At 37.3% G+C, this 20553-nt stretch overlaps 1 protein-coding gene across 15 annotated transcripts in view; it reads left to right on the top strand.

The window, feature by feature from the left end:
- EHBP1 (EH domain binding protein 1) overlaps positions 1 to 20553 on the top strand; it is a 560843-nt gene that overhangs the window by 294089 nt on the left and 246201 nt on the right. For all 15 annotated transcript variants that reach the window (XM_074399272.1, XM_074399282.1, XM_074399294.1 and 12 more), the window contains 2 exons: positions 5049 to 5144; positions 14017 to 14070. In XM_074399272.1, coding sequence (XP_074255373.1) covers positions 5049 to 5144; positions 14017 to 14070 — 150 coding nt within the window. The remainder of the gene's footprint in view (positions 1 to 5048; positions 5145 to 14016; positions 14071 to 20553) is intronic.

The following is a 20553-nucleotide window of genomic DNA, read 5'->3' as shown; positions in this document are numbered from 1 at the left end:
GATTGCTCTGGCTAGAACTTCCAGTACTATATTGAATAGGAGTGGTGAGAGAGGGCATCCTTGTCTAGTGCCAGATTTGAAAGGGAATGCTTCCAGTTTTTGCCCATTCAGTATGATATTGGCTGTTGGTTTGTCATAAATAGCTTTTATTGTTTTGAGATACGTTCCGTCAATAGCTAGTTTATTGAGGGTTTTTAGCATAAAGGGTTGTTGAATTTTGTCAAAAGCCTTCTCTGCATCAATCGAGATAATCATGTGGTTTTTGTCTTTTGTTCTGTTTATGTGGTGAATTACGTTTATGGACTTGCGTATGTTGAACCAGCCTTGCATCCCCGGGATGAATCCTACTTGATCATGGTGGATGAGCTTTTTGATATGCTGTTGCAATCGGTTTGCCAGTATTTTTTTTTTTTTTTTGAGACGGAGTTTCGCTCTTGTTACCCAGGCTGGAGTTGGAGTGCAATGGCGCGATCTCGGCTCACCGCAACCTCCGCCTCCTGGGCTCAGGCAATTCTCCTGCCTCAGCCTCCTAAGTAGCTGGGATTACAGGCACGCGCCACCACGCCCAGCTAGTTTTTTGTATTTTTAGTAGAGACGGGGTTTCACTATGTTGACCAGGATGGTCTCAATCTCTCGACCTCGTGATCCACCCGCCTCGGCCTCCCAAAGTGCTGGGATTACAGGCTTGAGCCACCGCGCCCGGCCGGTTTGCCAGTATTTTATTGAAGATTTTTGCATCTATGTTCATCATGGATATTGGCCTGAGATTTTCTTTTCTTGTTGAGTCTCTGCCGGGTTTTGGTATCAGGATGATGTTTGTCTCGTAAAATGATTTGGGAAGGATTCTCTCTTTTTGGATTGTCTGGAATAGTTTCAGAAGGAATGGTATCAGCTCCTCTTTGTATGTCTGGTAGAATTCAGCTGTGAACCCATCTGGACCTGGGCTTTTTTTGGGTGGTAGGCTCTTTATTGCTGCCTCGACTTCAGACCATGTTATTGGTCTATTCAGGGTTTCAGCTTCTTTCAGGTTTAGGCTTGGGAGGATGCAGGTGTCCAGGAATTTATCCATTTCTTCCAGGTTTACTAGTTTATGTGCATAGAGTTGTTGGTAATAATCTCTGATGATGGTTTGGATTTCTGTGGAATCTGTGGTGATATCCCCTTTATCATTCTTTATTGCATCAATTTGGTTATTCTCTCTTTTCTTTTTTATTAATCTGGCTAGTGGTCTGTCTATTTTGTTGATCTTTTCAAAAAACCAGCTCCTGGATTTATTGATTTTTTGAAGAGTTTTTTGTGTCTCTATTTCCTTCAGTTCTGCTCTGATCTTAGTTATTTCCTGTCTTCTGCTAGGTTTTGAGTTTTTTTGATCTTGCTCCTCTAGCTCTTTCAATTTTGATGATAGGGTGTCAATTTTAGATCTCTCCTTTCTTCTCATGTGGGCACTCATTGCTATATATTTTCCTCTAGAGACTGCTTTAAATGTGTCCCAGAGATTCTGGTATGTTGTGTCTTTGTTCTCATTGGTTTCGAAGAACATCTTTATTTCTGCCTTCATTTCATTGTTTATCCAGTCAACATTCAAGAGCAAGTTGTTCAGTTTCCATGAAGCTGTGCGGTTCTGAGTTAGTTTCTGCATTCTGAGTTCTAACTCGATTGCACTGTGGTCTGAGAGACTGTTTGTTATGATTTCTGTTCTTTTGCATTTGCTGAGGAGTGATTTATTGCCAACTATGTGGTCAATTTTAGAGTAGGTGTGATGTGGTGCTGAGAAGAATGTATATTCTGTGGATTTGGGGTGGAGAGTTCTGTAAATGTCTATTAGGTTTGCTTGTTCCAGGTCTGTATTCAGGTCCTGGATATCCTTGTTGATTTTCTGTCTGGTTGATCTGTCTAATATTGACAATGGGGTGTTAAAGTCTCCCACTATTATTGTGTGGGAGTCTAAGGCTCTTTGTAAGTCATTAAGAACTTGCCTTATGTATCTCGGTGCTCCTGTATTGGGTGCGTATATATTTAGGATCGTTAGCTCTTCTTGTTGCAGTGATCCTTTTACCATTATGTAATGTCCTTCTTTGTCTCTTTTGATCTTTGTTGCTTTATCTTTGTTGCTTTAAAGTCTATTTTATCAGAGATGAGAATTGCAACTCCTGCCTTTTTTTGCTCTCCATTTGCTTGGTAGATCTTCCTCCATCCCTTTGTTTTGAGCCTTTGGGTATCCTTGCATGTAAGATGGGTTTCCTGCATACAGCACACTGATGGGTTTTGGCTTTTTATCCAATTTGCCAGTCTGTGTCTTTTGATTGGGGCATTTAGTCCATTGACATTTAGGGATAGTATTGTTATGTGTGAATTTGATACTGCCATTTTGATGCTGCCTGGCTGTTTTGTTGGTTAGTTGATGCAGATTCTTGATTGTGTTGATGCAGATTCTTGATTGTGTTGATGCTCTTTTACCATTTGGTGTGTTTTTGGAGTGGCTGGTACTGGTTGTTCCTTTATATGTGTAGAGCCTCTTTCAGGAGTTCTTGGAGAGCAGGTTTGGTGGTGATGAAATCTCTGAGTGCTTGCTTGTTCACAAAAGATTTTATTTTTCCTTCACTTATGAAGTTTAGTTTGGCTGGATAGGAGATTCCGGGTTGAAAGTTCTTTTCTTTAAGGATGTTGAATATTGGCCCCTAATCTCTTCTGGCTTGTAGGGTTTCTGCTGAGAGATCTGCTGTGAGTCTAATGGGCTTCCCTTTGTGGGTAGCCCTACCTTTCTCTCTGGCTGCCCTTAGCATTTTCTCTTTCATTTCAACCCTGGTGAATCTGACGATTATGTGCCTTGGGGTTGCCCCGCCTCTGTTATGGCGGACTCTCTCTGTTGTGGCAGGTTGCCTCGGCAACGGCGGGTTGCCTAGGCCACGGCAGCCAGCCTCAGTAGGGGTGGAGAGTCTCAGTAATGGCGGAAGCCCCTCCCCCAGGGAGCCGGACCTTCCAGGTTCAGCTGTGCTTGGTTTGAAGGACTCAACCCAGAGGGTTTCCAATTACTGTTTTTGTTTTCGTTGTTGTTGGGGGTGGAGGGGTGGGACCAACCAAGCCTGATCACCTGGCTCCCTGACTCAGAGTCTTTTCTTTTAAGTTGAATGACCCCGCGTTCCGGTCGCTTGTTGAAAAGGCGCCGGGATCTCCCGTGCTGCGACTCACGGAGTCGGCTCGCACTGTGGCGCCGGCTCCTGGTGGATTTTTTGCCTAGGACTCTCCTGGCCTGGCTCACTATTTCAGATGAATGGGCAACTCTGCCGTCTCAGGGCTCCACTCGCCAGCTAAGAGGGCTCCCAGACCAGTGGCTTTTGTATGGAGAACCGCAGCAACAGGGCGTGGTCACAGCAGCCGCACGGGCGGAATCAGCCCCGCGGGGGCCAAAACAGCCGCACCAGCTGGGACTGCGACGCTGGCGACCCCTCTGCCTGGGTATCTCCTGGTCTGTGGGCAATATGAGTTCGTCTGGAAATGCGGCGTCCACTCACCCTCTGCACTTTCACTGGGAGCTGAAGTCCTGCGCTGTTCTTAGGCGGCCATCTTCCCAGCATTCCCCCGCAGTAGCTTCTTCTTAATTGATCTATTTCTCTCTTATGTTTGCAGCCTGTTCTCAAAACATTAGCCAATATGAGTCTGTTGAAACATAACTTAGATTGTCACTACTCTGCTGAAAATCCTCCAGTGGCTTCGCATTTCACTCAAAATATAAGCCAATATCTTTGCAGTGACCTACCAGAGCCTTATATAATTGGACCCTCCTTTATTTCTCTGGCTTCATGTCCTACTACTCTCCTCTTGACCACTCTGTTCCAGCCACATTGCCCTCTTTGTTATTTAATGCCTCTGTACCTTTCCAGTTGCTGTTTTTTCTCCATAGAAAGCTCTTTTCATGTATTTACATGTCGATATCTTTACCTTTTTTTGGCCTTCTCTCAAGTGTCATCTTCCAATGAATTCTTCTCTGATCACCCTATTGAAAAATATTAACTTTTCTTATTCCCCGTTCTTCTTTCCTACTTTTTCCTTTCATCACAGCACTTACCTCTACCTAACATATCTTACATTTTGCTTAATTGTTTTGTTTGTGTTTCTTCCTACTATGATGTTAGCTCCCCCAAACAGATTGTTTTTCACCCCTCCAGGGCCTAGATCAGTGCCTGGCAGATAGTAGCACTGTTCTAGGCCCTGAGTGAATGAGTGAATGAATGAATAGTAGAAGAACATAATAGGGTTATTTTGTAGATTAAATGAGTTTAACATAAGTAAATTCTTAAGACATGGACTGACACATAGAAAGTACTCTAAAAGTGTTAGCTTTTATTGTAATTTTCATAGCATGTCCATAGACAGTCCTGTAGCCAATTGGGGTAAAGACTTAGTTGAGTTCAGATGTCATGGCATACCATCTTCCATTATCTCAGCTTTGACTGGAAATGCCACAAAGGAACTATGGTGGTGACCCCCATATTTTGGGGGGTGGAGGTTCCTTAGGGAAGCTTGATAATCAAGATTTATAAGGAAAAAAATCTAATATTATCAGTACTAGGAATATTACCTGAAAAAACTGATGCTGTTCTTTACCTGCCCCAAATAAACATTACAGTTTAATGGGAAATGAACTTAAATGTAAAGTTATGCAATTAGTTTTTTCTTTTAAAGTATGAATTTGCCTTAAAGTTCCTAGTCCACAAAAATAATTTAAAAATATCTCTTCTAATAAAGTAATTTATTTAATCAGATAGTAGCTTTTGAAAATATGAGACATCATGTTTTCATCATTTTTTGCATCTTCTGTGTATATGAGGGAGTGAAGATTTGTTTACAGATAGTAATCTGTAGCTGTCATATGATAGAACTATCTTGGCCCAAGCTTAATGATTGAAAAGTTTTATTTGATTAATCACTTTTGTTTCAGGGATACTGCAGATCTAATGAATAATTACATAGGGTCAGTATGCCATTGTAAATTATTAACATTGCGTTTCCTATAGTTCATATTGAAAGTATCATTTTTATTCTGGTAGGCACATAGCTGGCAACCTGGAATAAAAAATCCATATCGTGGTGTTGTTGTGTGGCCTGTTCCTGAAAACATTGAAATCACTGTAACGCTTTTTAAGGTAAGTTCCATTTTTATAGGCTATAGAATCTATTATATAACCAGGGTTCCAAATGACAAAATATTTCGGTGTTCATTGTTCTATACATTTGTGTGCAATCTGGTACCTACTGTGCATTATTTTTAGGGACATAGCAATTTATAACAAATGCAAAGGCATCATAGTATTTCATGATCTATAAAGTCTGAATAATTTGGGGATCTTTTTGAACTTGTTACAGTTAAGACCAGCTGAGATACTTCTTTTATGACTTTCTGCATTCTACCCACAGGAAACTATAAAATACCTTCCCTGTAGAAAGTTGAAGAGTATGAAAATTCTGAATCCTGACCTTCATTTTGTTAGCCTTGTTTAATAAAAAAGATGCTTTAAAATTAGTATATGATAAATATCTTATTAATGTTAACAGATATGTTTTAAATTGATATTTGATATTTTATTGATATTAATATTTAAAAGTATTGCAGCTTAAAGACAAAATGCTGGTTGTAAATTCAAAGTACAGATCTAAAAACATAGTTGTTCATATACCCTCTTGCCTATTTCATATGTATTTTCTCTTGAAAGTCTTCCATATGTCGTGAAACATTATAAAGTAGTCCCTATATATGGTAATTAAGCACTAGAATATTTACTTTCCTAACCAACTCCTTTCCTGCTCCAAAAAAAGTTGGGGACAGGTATGTCTCAGTATGTACCAGTTTTAGCCTTTCGGAAGGTGGTGGAGTTAGAAAACAAATGGTTTTTTTCTTCTTTGAGTCATGTAAATTGTGTTGAGGCTACTTTTATAGTAGTATATAGCAGGGGAGAGGTCATCTTATTAAGCGTAATTTAGTAACAGAAAATTTGTGAAAATCTGCTAAATGTTTTGGGATGTGAAATTAAAATAGAGCAAATGATAATAGCTTAGAGTATGACATCATTGTGTAAGTAGGACTTTTAATTTTGCGAAACAATATATTAATTTATTCAGAAAGTACTTTAGAGTTCAGTAGAACAAAACAATATGATGACTATTAATGTACTTGCCCATAAATGGAATACTAATTTTAAATATTCTGTATTTCATATATATTTTATTAATGATTCTTGGCATATATATATTTTATAGTTTTGATATTACTGCTACTGACATTATAACATTACTTGATTATGCCTGTCAGTTGTATACCATTCTTGATTTATTCAGGGAGAAATAGAAATGAGACAGTAACTGCTGTTCCTTATTTTCAATATAGTCAGAACCACTCTATTGCCCTTTTTTTTTTTGAGACAGAGTCTCCCTTTGTCACCAGGTGCCAGGCTGGAGTGCAGTGGCGCAATCCTGGCTCACTGCAACCTCCGCCTCCTGGGTTCAAGCAATTCTTCTGCCTTAGCTTCCCATCTGTTGCCCTTTTAACTAGCTATCCTAAGAGCCAGTTATTAAGCCCCTCCTATCTATTTTTCTCCTACTGGAATGATGTACTAGTCTTGGTAGTTAAGAGCAATCTCTCTGGTGTTAGAAGAATCTTTATATGCATTATTAATTCATTTAATTTTCAGAACTCTAAGGTTTTGTAATGATTCTCATTTTACTGATAAGGAAACTGAGACTAGAGAGGAATGTAGCTTGTCCAAATAGTCTATGATTTAGCCGTATTCATTTCTCTACACTGTATTGCCTACTCTGTAATAAAAAGAGTTGTGAATATTAATAACAACAGTAACATCTCTAACATACTTGAGGAAGACTTTTAAGTAATTTCTTCAGTATTTTGTTTTAGTCCATATTGGCAAAGTAAATGAATGGACATAGTTATAACAATTTTTTAATAAAATGGTGATAGAGAATGAGGGGCTAGAATAGAGCTGATAGATAGCCTCCGCCTTGTGTTTTGGGAAAGGATATGCATTGACTGAGTGATTCTGAGTTGAAAGTGGCTGTTGAAATGTGTTACTTGGAGGATTAGGAGATAAGTGAGGTTTTCAAGTACTAATGAGAATGTTTAGCTTATCCTTATCTCTGAATTTTTAGACTTGTAGTGTTAGTATGTAGAAAAAAACCCAAACACCCCTGCCTCTCAGTTTGCTGTATTAAACATTTCTGTTCAATTGTGCTATTGAGGCAACCTTGTGACCATTTTCAATATTTAAATGAGTAGTATATTTAATCTTCCTGATTCCTATAATCCTCTCAGAATTCTTAAAGAAAAGCAGGAAAGTAAAACAGAGCAAAACGGAACAAACTTTTCATTTGTTCGTGGTAATTTTTGAATCTTGTTTTTGAACAACATATAAAATATTCAAATGAAAAACTTAACATTTCCTCTCTTTTAAAAACTTGTATTAAATCTCATAATTCACTTAGAATCTTGAAATTTGTAAATAGGAAAGGACTGCTCTGAACCCTTTTCCTCCTCAGTAAGTAGCATACACAGAGGTACGCTCATAGAGGAGGTGAAAGTTATCAATATGTTTCATTTTTTCTGTGATTTAACCAAAAATTAATTCTTTAGCCTGCTTTTGAGATTTGCGTTTAATTGAAAATAGCTGTTTTTAGTAAATTTTTTTTAAAGCCCTTTAGGATTTTGAGAATGAAAAAGACTCTTATCAAGCTATTTTAATTTTTCTCTTTAGTACAGTGCTAAGAAAGGAGACAGTAGAGGGAGAGTAGGATATTAAAAAAAGCTTGATTGATTCATGCTAGAAGTAATTCTCATTACAAATGTTTTTGTCTGCTCAGTAATGTAGTTAATTATGTAGCGATACCATTTTTAAGTGTCTTGAAAATGAGCATCCTTGCTGCTGCTTTTATATCATTTTACTGACTTGACCCTATCAGATGTGCCTCTTGGTCTCATTAAAATTATTCTTTGGTAAAAATTCTTTTAGGGATAATACATTATCTGTGCTTTAAAAAAATATTTCATCTGCTTTAAGAGTTAATGTATTATGTATATGATGTTGTTAAATGTTTATTAATTTATAAGATATATATTCATTACCTCATTAATTCAATATTCTTGAGAGCCTTGTTATGTGCCAGCTACTGTTCTAGATCCTGGGGGCACAGTGGCTACAGTGAACCAACAAAGTGGGTTAAAGTCAGACAGACCTGGAGCAGCAACATAGCTTAAACACTTACTAATTGTGCACTGTGGGAAGCTGCATGTCTTAGGTTTCAGGTTTCTGCTCTGTTAAATGGGAATGAAGATAGTACCTACCTCATAAGTTGCTTTGAGGAGTAAAACACTTAGCATAAGAGCTGGGACATGGTGAGTGCTCAGTAAATATTTTATATCATTAATTTGATACCAACTGTGCTGTAACTATGCGCCTTTCCTCAAAATACAAAATGATAGGAGAGGGATAGGCAGGGAGAATGGTATGATGTCTCCTCTGCATTGCATCACACTTTATTTCTTGGTCTCTCAAGTAGTATTCTCTGTGCCCTAAGTACATCATGGAAAAGTTCTTTCAACCTTAATTTATTATTATTTTTCTCCATAAACCCAGTTTATGGGCAGAGCCAGCTGAGGAAACAAATCTTAAGTATAGTTTTCCACTTTCCTTTTCCTTCTACCCTTTCCCTGTCTACCACCACCAAAGAAACATCTTTTGGCAGGTTTTTATCCTACCTATATGAATTTACTCATAAAAATAGTGGCTTCAGTACAGCTCAGACTCAGCCAACTGCTATGTTATTATACTAGAAAATGAGTAAACAAAAATAATGAAGTAACTAAGCAGTTTGGAATTTAATAAGTTGTAAGGGTTGTTGAAGAAATCTGAGTTGTTACTAACATTGTCAGAACTGTTGTTTGGGAAAATTAATCTGTGTGCAAGATCGAATGGAGGTCAGAGAGACTAACTGAGAGAATGCTACAATCGCTTTCATCTTGAAATAGCCTAGGTACGAACTCAACTATGGCAATAGAAATAGATCATTAAGAGACCAAAGTGGAATCAATCATAGATAAATTATTTCTCTGTGAAAAAGGCAGGACCTGAGATCCAGTAGGAAAATATCAGGGCCCATCTCCCAGCTGTGTATGCTCAATCTTAGAGTGCAATGTTGAGCCAAAAGCATGCTTTATGTAGATACTCTCTTATTCTCTTGATACCTCCATTCCTCCTACCTCACCTCTGTTATATGGAACGAACTTGAGTAAGTTAAATGCGCATATGATATGACCCCACTACTTTTCTCTCTGTTTCTTATACTTTGTTGCCTTTACTTATTCTCAAATCTCTGGAAATCTTATATAATCCCACCCAGCCCAGATGTTTTCTCTCTCATGAAGTTCTTATTTATTTTTGTAAGAAGTAGTGTGTCATTTTCTAATCTCTGGTAAAACCATTTATTTCTTTCATCATAAATTTATTTGGATTTAAAACTATTGTGTTTTTCTTTGAGGGCAAGGACAACTGTCTTTGAATCCATGAAACATCTTTATAATCCCTTATATACTAAATCCCCAATAACTATTTCTCAAATAAATGCTTGCAAAAGTATGCTAAATTAAAAAAAAAAAATAGATTGCCTTTGGTTGTAGGATCCATTACCCTTTCTCAGGTTTCTAAGGCATTTCTAGGGTTAATGAGGGAGAGATAAGAGGAAGGGCATCAGTAGCCCTGCTGATTTGTTATTTGTCTAGATTATCAAGTACCTTTCAGTGCTTTGAAATTCCAGTTGTTGTTTTAACCTCTGCACTGAAGAAAACTTTGCCTCTAGTGGTACTTTAAGTTACCTACAGGTATAAAAACAAAGGCAGGGCTTTATGTTAGCATTTAATGTCTTAATAAAATGCCTCTTAATAGTTCATTTACTGGTTTACTCTATCTCTGATTAGGTTTATTTTTGTTTTATCATAGATGCAATGATGGGAGACAGTGATACACATCAACACAAATAAAATGGAGGACTTCTTAATATTAAATAATGATTTTAATTTAGATAACTTATGGAAGTATTATAAGAGTAGAGTATGGCCAGACATAGGGGCCTATAATCCCAACACTTTGGGAGGTCAAGGTAGGGAGATTGCTTGAGCCAAGGAGTTAAAGACAAGCCTGGACAACATGGTGAATCTCTACAAAAAAATTTTTTAAAAAGTCCAGGTGTGGTGGCTCACACCTGTAATCCCAGCACTGTGGGAGGCTGAGGCAGGCAGATTGCTTGAGCTCAGGAGTTCAAGACCAACCTGGGAAACATGGCAAAACCCTGTGTCTTCTGAAAATTCAGAAAATTAGCTGGACACAGTGGTGTGTGCCTGTAGTCCCAGCTACTCTGGAGGCTGAGGTGGGAGGATTGCTTGAACCCAGGCGGTGGAGGTTGCAGTGAGCCAAAATCACACCCCTGAACTCCAGCCTGGACAGCAGGGCAAGACTCTGTCTCAAAAAAAAAAAAAATAGACAAGACTAAGAAAACCGCTCAAAACCATAGGAAATTAAACATCCTGCTCTGGAATGACTTTTGGGGAAATAACGAAATTAAGGCAGACATCAACAAGTTAATTGAAAGTCATGAGAACAATGATAACACACATCAGAATCACTGGGACACAACTAAGGCAGTGTTAATAGGGAAATTCAAAGCACTAATTGCCCATATCAAACAGTTAGGAAAACTTCAAATTAACAACCCAACATCACAACTGGAAGAATTAGAGAAGCAAGGACAAATCAACTCCAAAGCTAGCAGAAGATAAGAAATAACCAAAATCAGAGCTGAACTGAAGGAATTAGAAAATTAAAACCCATTCAAAGATCAATGAATTCAGGAGTTGTTTTTTTTTTTTTTAAATTAAGATTGATATGCTGCTAGCTACACTAATAAAAAAGAAAAGAGAGAAGACCCAAATAAACACAATTAGAAATGATGAAGGGGCTGTTAACACAGACCTCACAGAAATGAAAATAACCATCAGAAACTACTATGAACACCTCTTTGCATGCAAACTAGAAAACCTGGAAGAGATGGATAAATTCCTGGACACATACACCCTCTCAAGAGTACACCAGGAAGGAATTGATTTTCTGAACAGACTAATAACGATCTTCAAAATTGAATCAGTAATAGCCTACCAACCAAGCCCAGGACCAGATGAATTCCCAGCCCAATTCTACCACATGTACAAAGAATAGCTGGTACTATTTCTACCGAAACTATTCTAAAAAATTGAGGAAGAGGAACTTCTTCCCAACTCATTCTATGAGGTCAGCATCATTCTAACAACAAAACCTGGCAGAGACACAACAAAAGAAAACTTCAGGCCAATATCCTTGATGAACATTGATGCACAAATCCTCAACAAAATACTGGCAAACTGATTCTAGCAGCACATCAAAAAGCTAATCTACCATGTTCAAGTAGGCTTCATCCTCAGTATGCAAAATTGATTCAACATACACAAATCAATAAATGTGATTCATTACATAAATAGAACTAAAGATAAAAACCACATGATTGTTTTAATAGATGCAGAAAAGGCTTTTTGATAAAATTCAACATCTCTTTGTGTTAAATACTCTCAAAACTAGGTATTGAAGGAACATATCTCAAAATAATAGCTGTCAATGACAAACCCACAGCCAACATCATACTGAATGGGGAAAAGCTGGAAGCATTCCCCTTGAAAACTGGCAGAAGACAATAATGTCCTCTCTCACCACTCCTGTTCAACATAGTGTTCTGGAAATCCTGGCCAGAGCAATCAGGCAAGAGAAAGAAATAAAGAGCACCCAAATAGGAAGAGAGGAAGTCAGATTATCTCTGTTTGTCGATGACATGATCCTAATCTAAAAAACCCCATAGTCTCAGCCCAGAAGCTCCTGCAGCTGATAAATAACTTAAGCAAAATCTTAGGATACAAAATGAATGTATAAACATCACTAACATTCCTGTACACCAATGAAAGCCAAGCTGAGAACCACATGAGGAACACAGTCTCATTCACAATGCCCATAAATAATAAAATACCTAGGAATACAGCTAACCAGGGAGATGAAAGATCTCTATAATAAAAACTGTAAAACACTGCTCAAAGAAATGAGAGATGACACAAACAAATGGAGAAACATTCCAGTGCTTATGGATAGGCTAATATCATTAAAATGCCATACTGCCCAAAGCAATTTACAGATTCAGTGCTATTCTATCAAGTTACCAATGACATTCTTTACAGAACTAGAAAAAACTATTTTAAAATTCATATGAAACCAAAAAAGAGCCTAAATAGCCAAGGCAATTCTAAGCAAAAAGAACAAAGCTGGAAGCATCATGCTACCTGATTCCAAACTATACTGCAGGGCTATAATAACAAAAACAGCATGGTACTGGTGGTACAAATACAGGCACAAAAACTAATGGAATGGAATAGAGAGTCCAGAAACAAGGCCACACACCTGCAACTGTCTGATCTTTGACAAAGCTGACAAAAACAAGCAATGAGGCAAAAATTCCCTATATAATAAATGGTGCTGGAATAACTGGTTAGCCAAATGTGGAAGACTGAAGCTGAACCTCTTTCTTATACCATATACAAAAAACAACTCAAGATTAATTGAAGACTCAAATATAAAACTCAAAACAATAGAAACCCTGCAGGACAACCTGGGCAATACCTTTCTGGCCATAGGAACTGGCAAAGATTTCATGACAAAGACACCAAAAGCAATTGCAAGAAAAGCAAAAATTGACAAGTGAGATCTAATTATACAAGAGTTTCTGCACAGCAAAATAAACTATCAACAGAGTAAACAGGCACCCTACAAAATGGGAGAAAATATTTGCAAACTATGCATCTGACAAAGATCTAATATCCAGCATCTATAAGGAACTTAAATTTATAAGAAAAAGAAACCAACAACAAAACAGCCCCATTAAAAAGTGGGCAAAGGACATGAACAAACCTATTTCAAAAGACATACATGTAGCCAACAAGCATATGAAAAAAAGTTCAACATCAGTGATTAGAGAAATACAAATCAAAATCACAGGATAGCATCTCACACCAGTCTTGGAGTGGCTATCATTAAAAAGTCAAAAAATAGCATGCTGGCAAGGTTGTGGAGAAAAGGGAACATTTATACACTGATGGTAGGATTGTAAATTAGTTCAATCATTGTGGAAAGCAGCATGGCAATTCCTCAAAGAGCTAATGGCAGAAGGACCTTTTAACCCAGCAATCCCATTACTGGATATGTACCCAGAGGACTATAAATCATTCTGCCGTAAAGAAACATGCATGCATAAATTCATTGCAGCACTATTCACAGTAGCAAAGACATGGAATAAACCTAAATGCCCATCAGTGACGGACTGAATAAAGAAAACATTATTTATATATACTATGGAATACTATGCAGCCATAAAAAGGAATGAGATAATGTCTCTTGCCGGAACATGGATGGAACTGGAGGCTATTATCCTTAACAAACAAACACAGGGAAAGAAAACCAAATACTGCATGTTCTCAGTTATAAGTGGGAGCTAAGTGATAAAAACTCATGAACACAAAGAAGGGAACAACAGACACTGCAGCCTATTGGAAGTTTGAGGGTCAAGGGTGAGAGGAGGGAGAGGAGCAGAAAAGAATAGCTATTGGGTACTAGGATTCATAGCTAGGTGAGGAAGTAATCTGTGCAGCAGATTCCTGTGCCATGAGTTTACCTATGTAACGAACCTGTACATATACACCTAAACCTAAAATAAAAGTTGGGAAAATTATAATAAAAATAATGCAAAAAAAAAAAAGAGTAGAGTATTTTGCCTCTCCATTTTTAAAAGCTAGTAAAAGCTACAAACAAGGCTATTTGTATTTTCTTAATTGGATTTATTGGACTAAAGACATGTATTTCAATTCAATTTCATGTTTTGCTTTTGTTACAGGATCCTCATGCAGAGGAATTTGAAGACAAAGAGTGGACATTTGTCATAGAAAATGTAAGCTAATGGCAAATTCCTTCACCTTTCACATTTTCAACTTTATATATGCATTTTTAAGGTACATTGGCATTTTGGTGGTAGGAAAAATGTTGCCTTATGAAAATTAAATAGTGATTTGTAAGCCGGGCGCGGTGGCTCAAGCCTGTAATCCCAGCACTTTGGGAGGCTGAGGCGGGTGGATCACGAGGTCAAGAGATCGAGACCATCCTGGTCAACATGGTGAAACCCCGTCTCTACTAAAGATACAAAAAATTAGCTGGGCATGGTGGCACATGCCTGTAATCCCAGCTACTCAGGAGGCTGAGGCAGGAGAATTGCCTGAGCCCAGGAGGTGGAGGTTGCGGTGAGCCGAGATCGCGCCATTGCACTCCAGCCTGGGTAACAAGAGCGAAACTCCGTCTCAAAAAAAAAAAAAAATAGTGATTTGTAGCTTTTAGAATTGTTTTTAGTGAAATGGTAGCCAATAACAAAATTATTTGTAAGAAATGCTTTTATTAACACTGTAAGTATCTAATACCAAATTTGTGTGTGTGTGTGTGTGTGTATTCTGTTTGGGTTTAAGGGCAAGCCCATGTCTTAGTCATCTTTTTATCTGTTTTTATCGTCACATAGCAGATGCTCATCTAAACCTTTGTTGGATGAGATCACGAATAACCTTTGAAATCTTTAAAAATAAAGTATGTGGGCTGAGCATGGTGGCTCACACCTGTAATCCCAGCACTTTGGGAGGCCAAGGCAAGCCTGGCCAACGTGGTAAAACCTTGTCTATACTAAAAATACAAAAATTAGCTAGGCGTGATGGTGAGCGCCTGTAGTCCCAGCTACTGGGAAAGCTGAGGCAGGAGAATCACTTGAATCTGGGAGGCAGAGGTTGCAATTAGCCGAGATTGTGCCATTGCACTCCAAGCTGGATGACAAGAGTGAAACTCTGTCTAAAAATTTTTAAAAAGTGTGTGCTTTAACTCTTCATTTGGGTTGAGAGATCCTATATTGGTACCTTAATAAACACCTTAAGTTAATTTACATATTGTGGAATCCCAAGTGACTAGCAGGCATATAGTAGGTGTTCAGTAAACATTTATATCAGGCGTCCCCAAACTTTTTACACAGGGGGCCAGTTCACTGTCCCTCAGACCATTGGAGGGCCGCCACATACTGTGGACATAGGACGAAATAGAAAATATGTTAATATTCCTTCTCTCCAAACATTTATTAGTTTCACAGAAATCTATTGATAGTAATATAGATGGCAGGAGTCAAATAGACCAGATTTCCAGTCCTAGCTCTTATACTTACAAGCTCTGTGATCATGAGGAAGTTTAGTAAATTCTCAGTCATAAAATTATAGGGTTGCATGAAGATTAAATAATTTTCAGTGAATAGCTTTTACCATTGCAGGCATTATGACTCTTCATCATCATAATTGTTAAAGTTCTAAAATGTATTTATAACAGTCTTATCACATGCTTTGTGTCATATTATTCCTTTCTATGCCTGACTTTGTTATAAATCTCAGTGACAAAAGGAACTTTTTGTTTTTCCCCAGCAGTAACTGGGCCATTTTTAGGACTAAAGAGCTGAGAAGTTTGGTAGTGAGATCAAGTCCATTATAGATTTATGAGACTTCAGAAGTATTGTGAAATTGCTATATTCTTAATGCATGGGCAAGAGCACAGATGTACATGTTATGACCAAAGCATTTAAAATACATTAACTCAATAGAATACAGTAATTTATATACTCTAGGGCAACTATCATAAATTATGAACTATGTCAAAAGGATGAGTTTATGTAATTGAACCTAAAACAAAATAAACAATACAAAGGAAGTACTGTAGTCTCACCTGGAAGATAGATGAGAATGGGGTAGATCTCCCTCTTTAGTTTTCAGGAGGACATTAATTTCTTTCCGCCAAGATCAACTCCTGTATAGTTGATCTGTACCTGAGATTTGAGAATAATTTTTTTTTCTACCTATCTAAATGTATTAACTCTTTTTACCTGCTCTAGAAAATCTAGGCCAGTTTTCTGAGATGTGTACAGAACCCCTGCTTGCATAAGTAGAGTTAACAAGGGAAAAGTTTTATTTCATTAGTTTTTGTATCTGCCACAATTTTTTTTAAACCATACTATCTTTGGGGTAGTAGCTTCTCAACAAATATTTGTTGAAGGAGTGAGGAGTAAGTATAGTTAAACTCCGTGAACTGTTATAAATCCTGTAAGGATTCTTTTTCAGAGAATAATCACATGAGTAACATCCATCAACTTTACTCAAGAAAATTTGAAAAGTACATCCTAGGGGCAGTAAAATAGCATGTGAAGGATCCATATGCTGTTACAGTAGAAACTTTTCTGATCAACTTTATTGAACTTACATGGATTGTCTCATACTTTCCATCTCATCTATAAAACATCCTGGTTTTAAGCCCACATGCGTCAATATGGTTAGGAGGCTACTCTCTGACACACTCCTACACACTTCTGCTCTTTTTTTTTTTTTTTTTTTTTTTTTTTTTTTTTTAAATTTGACAGAGTCTCGCTCTGCTGCCCAGGCTGGAGTGCAGTGGTGCAGTCTTGGCTCACTGCACCCTCCATCTCCAAGGTTCAAGTGGTTCTCCTGCCTCAGCCTCCCAAGTAGCTGCGATTACAGGCACACACCACCAGACCCAGCTAATTTTTTTGTATTATTTTTAGTAGATACGGGTTCTTGCCATGTTGCCCAGGCTGTTCTGGAACTCCTGGCCTCAAGCGATCTGCCTGCCTTAGCCTTCTTAAGTGCTGGGATTACAGACGTGAGCTATTGCACCCCACACTTCTGCTCTTATAAATGAGTCGTTAAGTTGGGCATGACGCCTGATAAAACTTCTTAATGCTCTTGAGCTATTACTGTAATTATGTAATTAAATTAGATATTTCATAGCTCAATGGAAATAATCAGTTTGAAGGAGGATTATTTCAAGAATTGCTAATTGCTTTGGAAAGATTTGATAAGAGTGAGTTGTTAAAAGCTGCTGTTATGGCCGGGCGCGGTGGCTCAAGCCTGTAATCCCAGCACTTTGGGAGGCTGAGGCGGGTGGATCACGAGGTCAAGAGATAGAGACCATCCTGGTCAACAAGGTGAAACCCCGTCTCTACTAAAAATACAAAAAAATTAGCTGGGCATGGTGGCGGGTGCCTGTAATCCCAGCTACTCAGGAGGCTGAGGCAGGAGAATTGCCTGAACCCAGGAGGCGGAGGTTGCGGTGAGCCGAGATCGCGCCATTGCACTCCAGCCTGGGTAACAAGAGTGAAACTCCGTCTCAAAAACAAACAAACAAACAAACAAACAAAAACTGCTGTTATATCTGGTGTGGATAATACCTTTTTACAGTTCTAAAAGTCTGGGGAAAATTTATAAAAATCTAGAAGGACTTTGCATTCAGATTTCAACTCTATTGTACTTATGTCTTCTTTTAAAAGAAATTTAAATTTATTAATGATACATTACAGGCATTGCTTATATGAGAAAAGCAACAATTAATAAAGTTATACTCAAAGAAGAGCCCTCTCCCCCCCAAAAAAAGCTGGCAAATGAAACACAGTATGTCTTGAACAAAATTAAAAATTTTGAGTATCAACATTTATAATTCTTCCCTTTAATTTCCCAACTCCTTATGCCAATTAGATAATTTAAGAGGGATTCTACAGTGAATGTATAAACAAGCCAATCTCATGAGATTTGTCTGTATTACTATCTATGGGATTTAATAAATATTCTTAGGCTGGGCATGGTCACTTACATCTGTAATCCCAGCATTTTGGGAGGCCAAGGTGAGCAGATCACTTGAGGTCAGGTGTTGGAGACCATCCTGGCCAATGTGATGAAACCCCGGTCTCTACTAAAAATACAAAAATTAGTCACACGTGCTGACACATGCCTATAATCCTAGCTACTCAAGAGTCAGGCCGGAGAATCACTAGAATCTTGCAGTGAGCTCAGATTGTGCCACTACACTCGGAAGGAAGGAAAGGAAGAAGGGAGGGAGGGAGGAAGGAAAGAAATGTTCTAAGACATTTTCACTGCATTTTTCAGATATTAGTAGTTTGCTTTACTTAATATCTAATGAGAGAGTTTCAACCTTTCAAGTAGATGATTCTGTATTCATTCATTCAGCAGCTAAATATTCACTGAGCATGTTTTATATGCTAGGGACTGTTCTAGGCAATGGAAATAGTCGTGTATAAAACAGATGATTCAAGATCAGAAACACAAAGGAGACTCAGTCTACCAAAAAAAAAAAAAGAAAATTAGCTAAGCATGGTGGCATATGTTGTGGTCCTGACTATGCAGGAGGCTGAGGTGGGAGGATTGCTTGAGCCCAGGAGGTCAAGGCTGCAGTAAGCTGTGATTGTGACACTGCACTCAGCCTGGATGACTAAGTGAAACCCTGTCTCAAGCAAAACAAAACAAACAAAAACCAGATAACAAGTCAACAACTCTCTTCTTCATATAGTTTACACTTGTGTGTATGTAAGAGAGAGAGAGAGGAAGAAAGAGGATGAAAATCAATGTATGAAAGATTTAGTATGTTAGATAAAATAAATAAATAATGTATGCTAAATATATAGTAGGTTACATAAATGCTATGGAGAAAAAGGAAGAGGGATAAGGATCCCCCATCTTTATGATTACGTAGTTATAATGAGCCACCTTATTATTTCTAAGGTCTCCAAAAGAGAATTGGGGTATGCTTGTCAAATTTATTTAAAATATATTTTAATAAGAGAGCTGATGAAATGAATATTGTAAAGTATGGGAAAGTTTTAAAATAACCTTGGCATTCTATACATAAACCTCTCCTAGGTTGTAGCTCCCCTCAGTGGCGAATGATGAAATTGACTCTTTCAGCTCATGGAGTAATAACGTGTTACAATGTTACAGGTTTCCTTACATTTTAATGTGCTTTCACATTTCATACAAAAGAATTAGTGAATTTCAAAGAGCTAAAGTTCTTCCCTTTGTCTTGTAAAATACCAGTTTTGTGAGAAATTCTGTTGGTACTTTGTCCTGACATTGAAAATGTGTACTCTTTGAATGGAATTTTAATACATTTCTTTTCTTTGCATATTGTGTTACAGCCCCACAGTTAATAAAGAAATGTTGAGACTTTATCCATAATGTCCAATAGTAGCATTAGTAACAAAGAGTGAAGTTTTATTTAATATAAAGTATCACAATAAAACAGAAGTCTCCAAATACATATCACTGTAACAAATTTATTAGACCCTTACTATGTACCCAATACTATGTATAATAGAATACTTTATACACATTATTTAATTTGCTCATTATAATAACTCTGTGAGTCAGATATATAACCCTATTTTACAGGTAGAGAAAGTGAGGTTTAGAGAGGTTAAGCAACTTGCCCACAGTTATGCAGCTAACAGGTAGGGATTTTATCCAGTCTTGTCTTTCTCTAGGGCCTTTGCCCTTAACCCCTACTGCAATAACTGGCTACCTTAATAAGAAAGATGAAAGGAGATCATTTGAATCATAGGTAAGTTTTTAATCAGTCTTCTGTAGTGGTAGGCCTGTGAAGAATATCGTATTAGATTAGTGAAGGTAGTCTTCAATTTTTGTTTATATACAGTCTGGAAGTTATTTGAGTTAATCATTTGACTACTGTTGACATTATAAAGTGGAATTCTAGAATTTATCAGTCACTAGAATTCTTAATATGTTTTCTCAAGGCAACCTTACTGCTTCTTTGTGCAAATTGAGATAATGCTACTTTCATTACATTGGTTCTCTTGTTTCTGATTTCTTTGTTTTGTCCGAGTTTTCTTCTTTGGACCAGAAACTTTAGAGGTAGTTCTGCCACTTACGGGCTGCACAACCTTGGATAAGTCATCTAATATTTTATAGCCTCCATGTAGACATATATAAAATGATGCTATTAATGTCTACTCCACAGGTTACTGAAGATTAGAAATTATATATATAAAGCATCCAGCTTGGTAAGGAGTAGCTATTTTTACAATGTTTCTTTCTAGAGGACATAGAAAAATATAAAGGAAAGAAAACTAGATTTCTAAATTTTATTGTTACAGGATTTTAGTTTTTCCACTCCTTTATACCACTTACACCTCCAAATGATTTCTAGGCTTTACCATTATCTCAAAGCCATGACAAGGCAACTTGTAACATCTCACTTGGACTAGACTTAAAATATTTTTGTTTTTTCATCTTTTGATTTAGGATGTTTTCCCCTTATAAATTTAATGTAGGATTAAGAACAAGTTTTTTTTCCCTAAAAGTAAACAAATTCTGATAACATATTAATACATATCTCTGGGCCTTTTTGTTTACTCATAATATGATATATGAATATACTTAAAAAATATAAATGTTTTAAGTTATTTATTTTGGGTTATTTACAATCCATTTACGTATCAGTAGTGTAAATAATCAAGAATGGATACTATAAAACACTAGTT

This window comes from Saimiri boliviensis, chromosome 1 (genome assembly GCF_048565385.1).
Source record: "Saimiri boliviensis isolate mSaiBol1 chromosome 1, mSaiBol1.pri, whole genome shotgun sequence".
In the NCBI taxonomy this organism is placed as follows: Eukaryota; Metazoa; Chordata; class Mammalia; order Primates; family Cebidae; genus Saimiri; species Saimiri boliviensis.
This window is presented reverse-complemented; position numbering and strand designations above follow the sequence as displayed.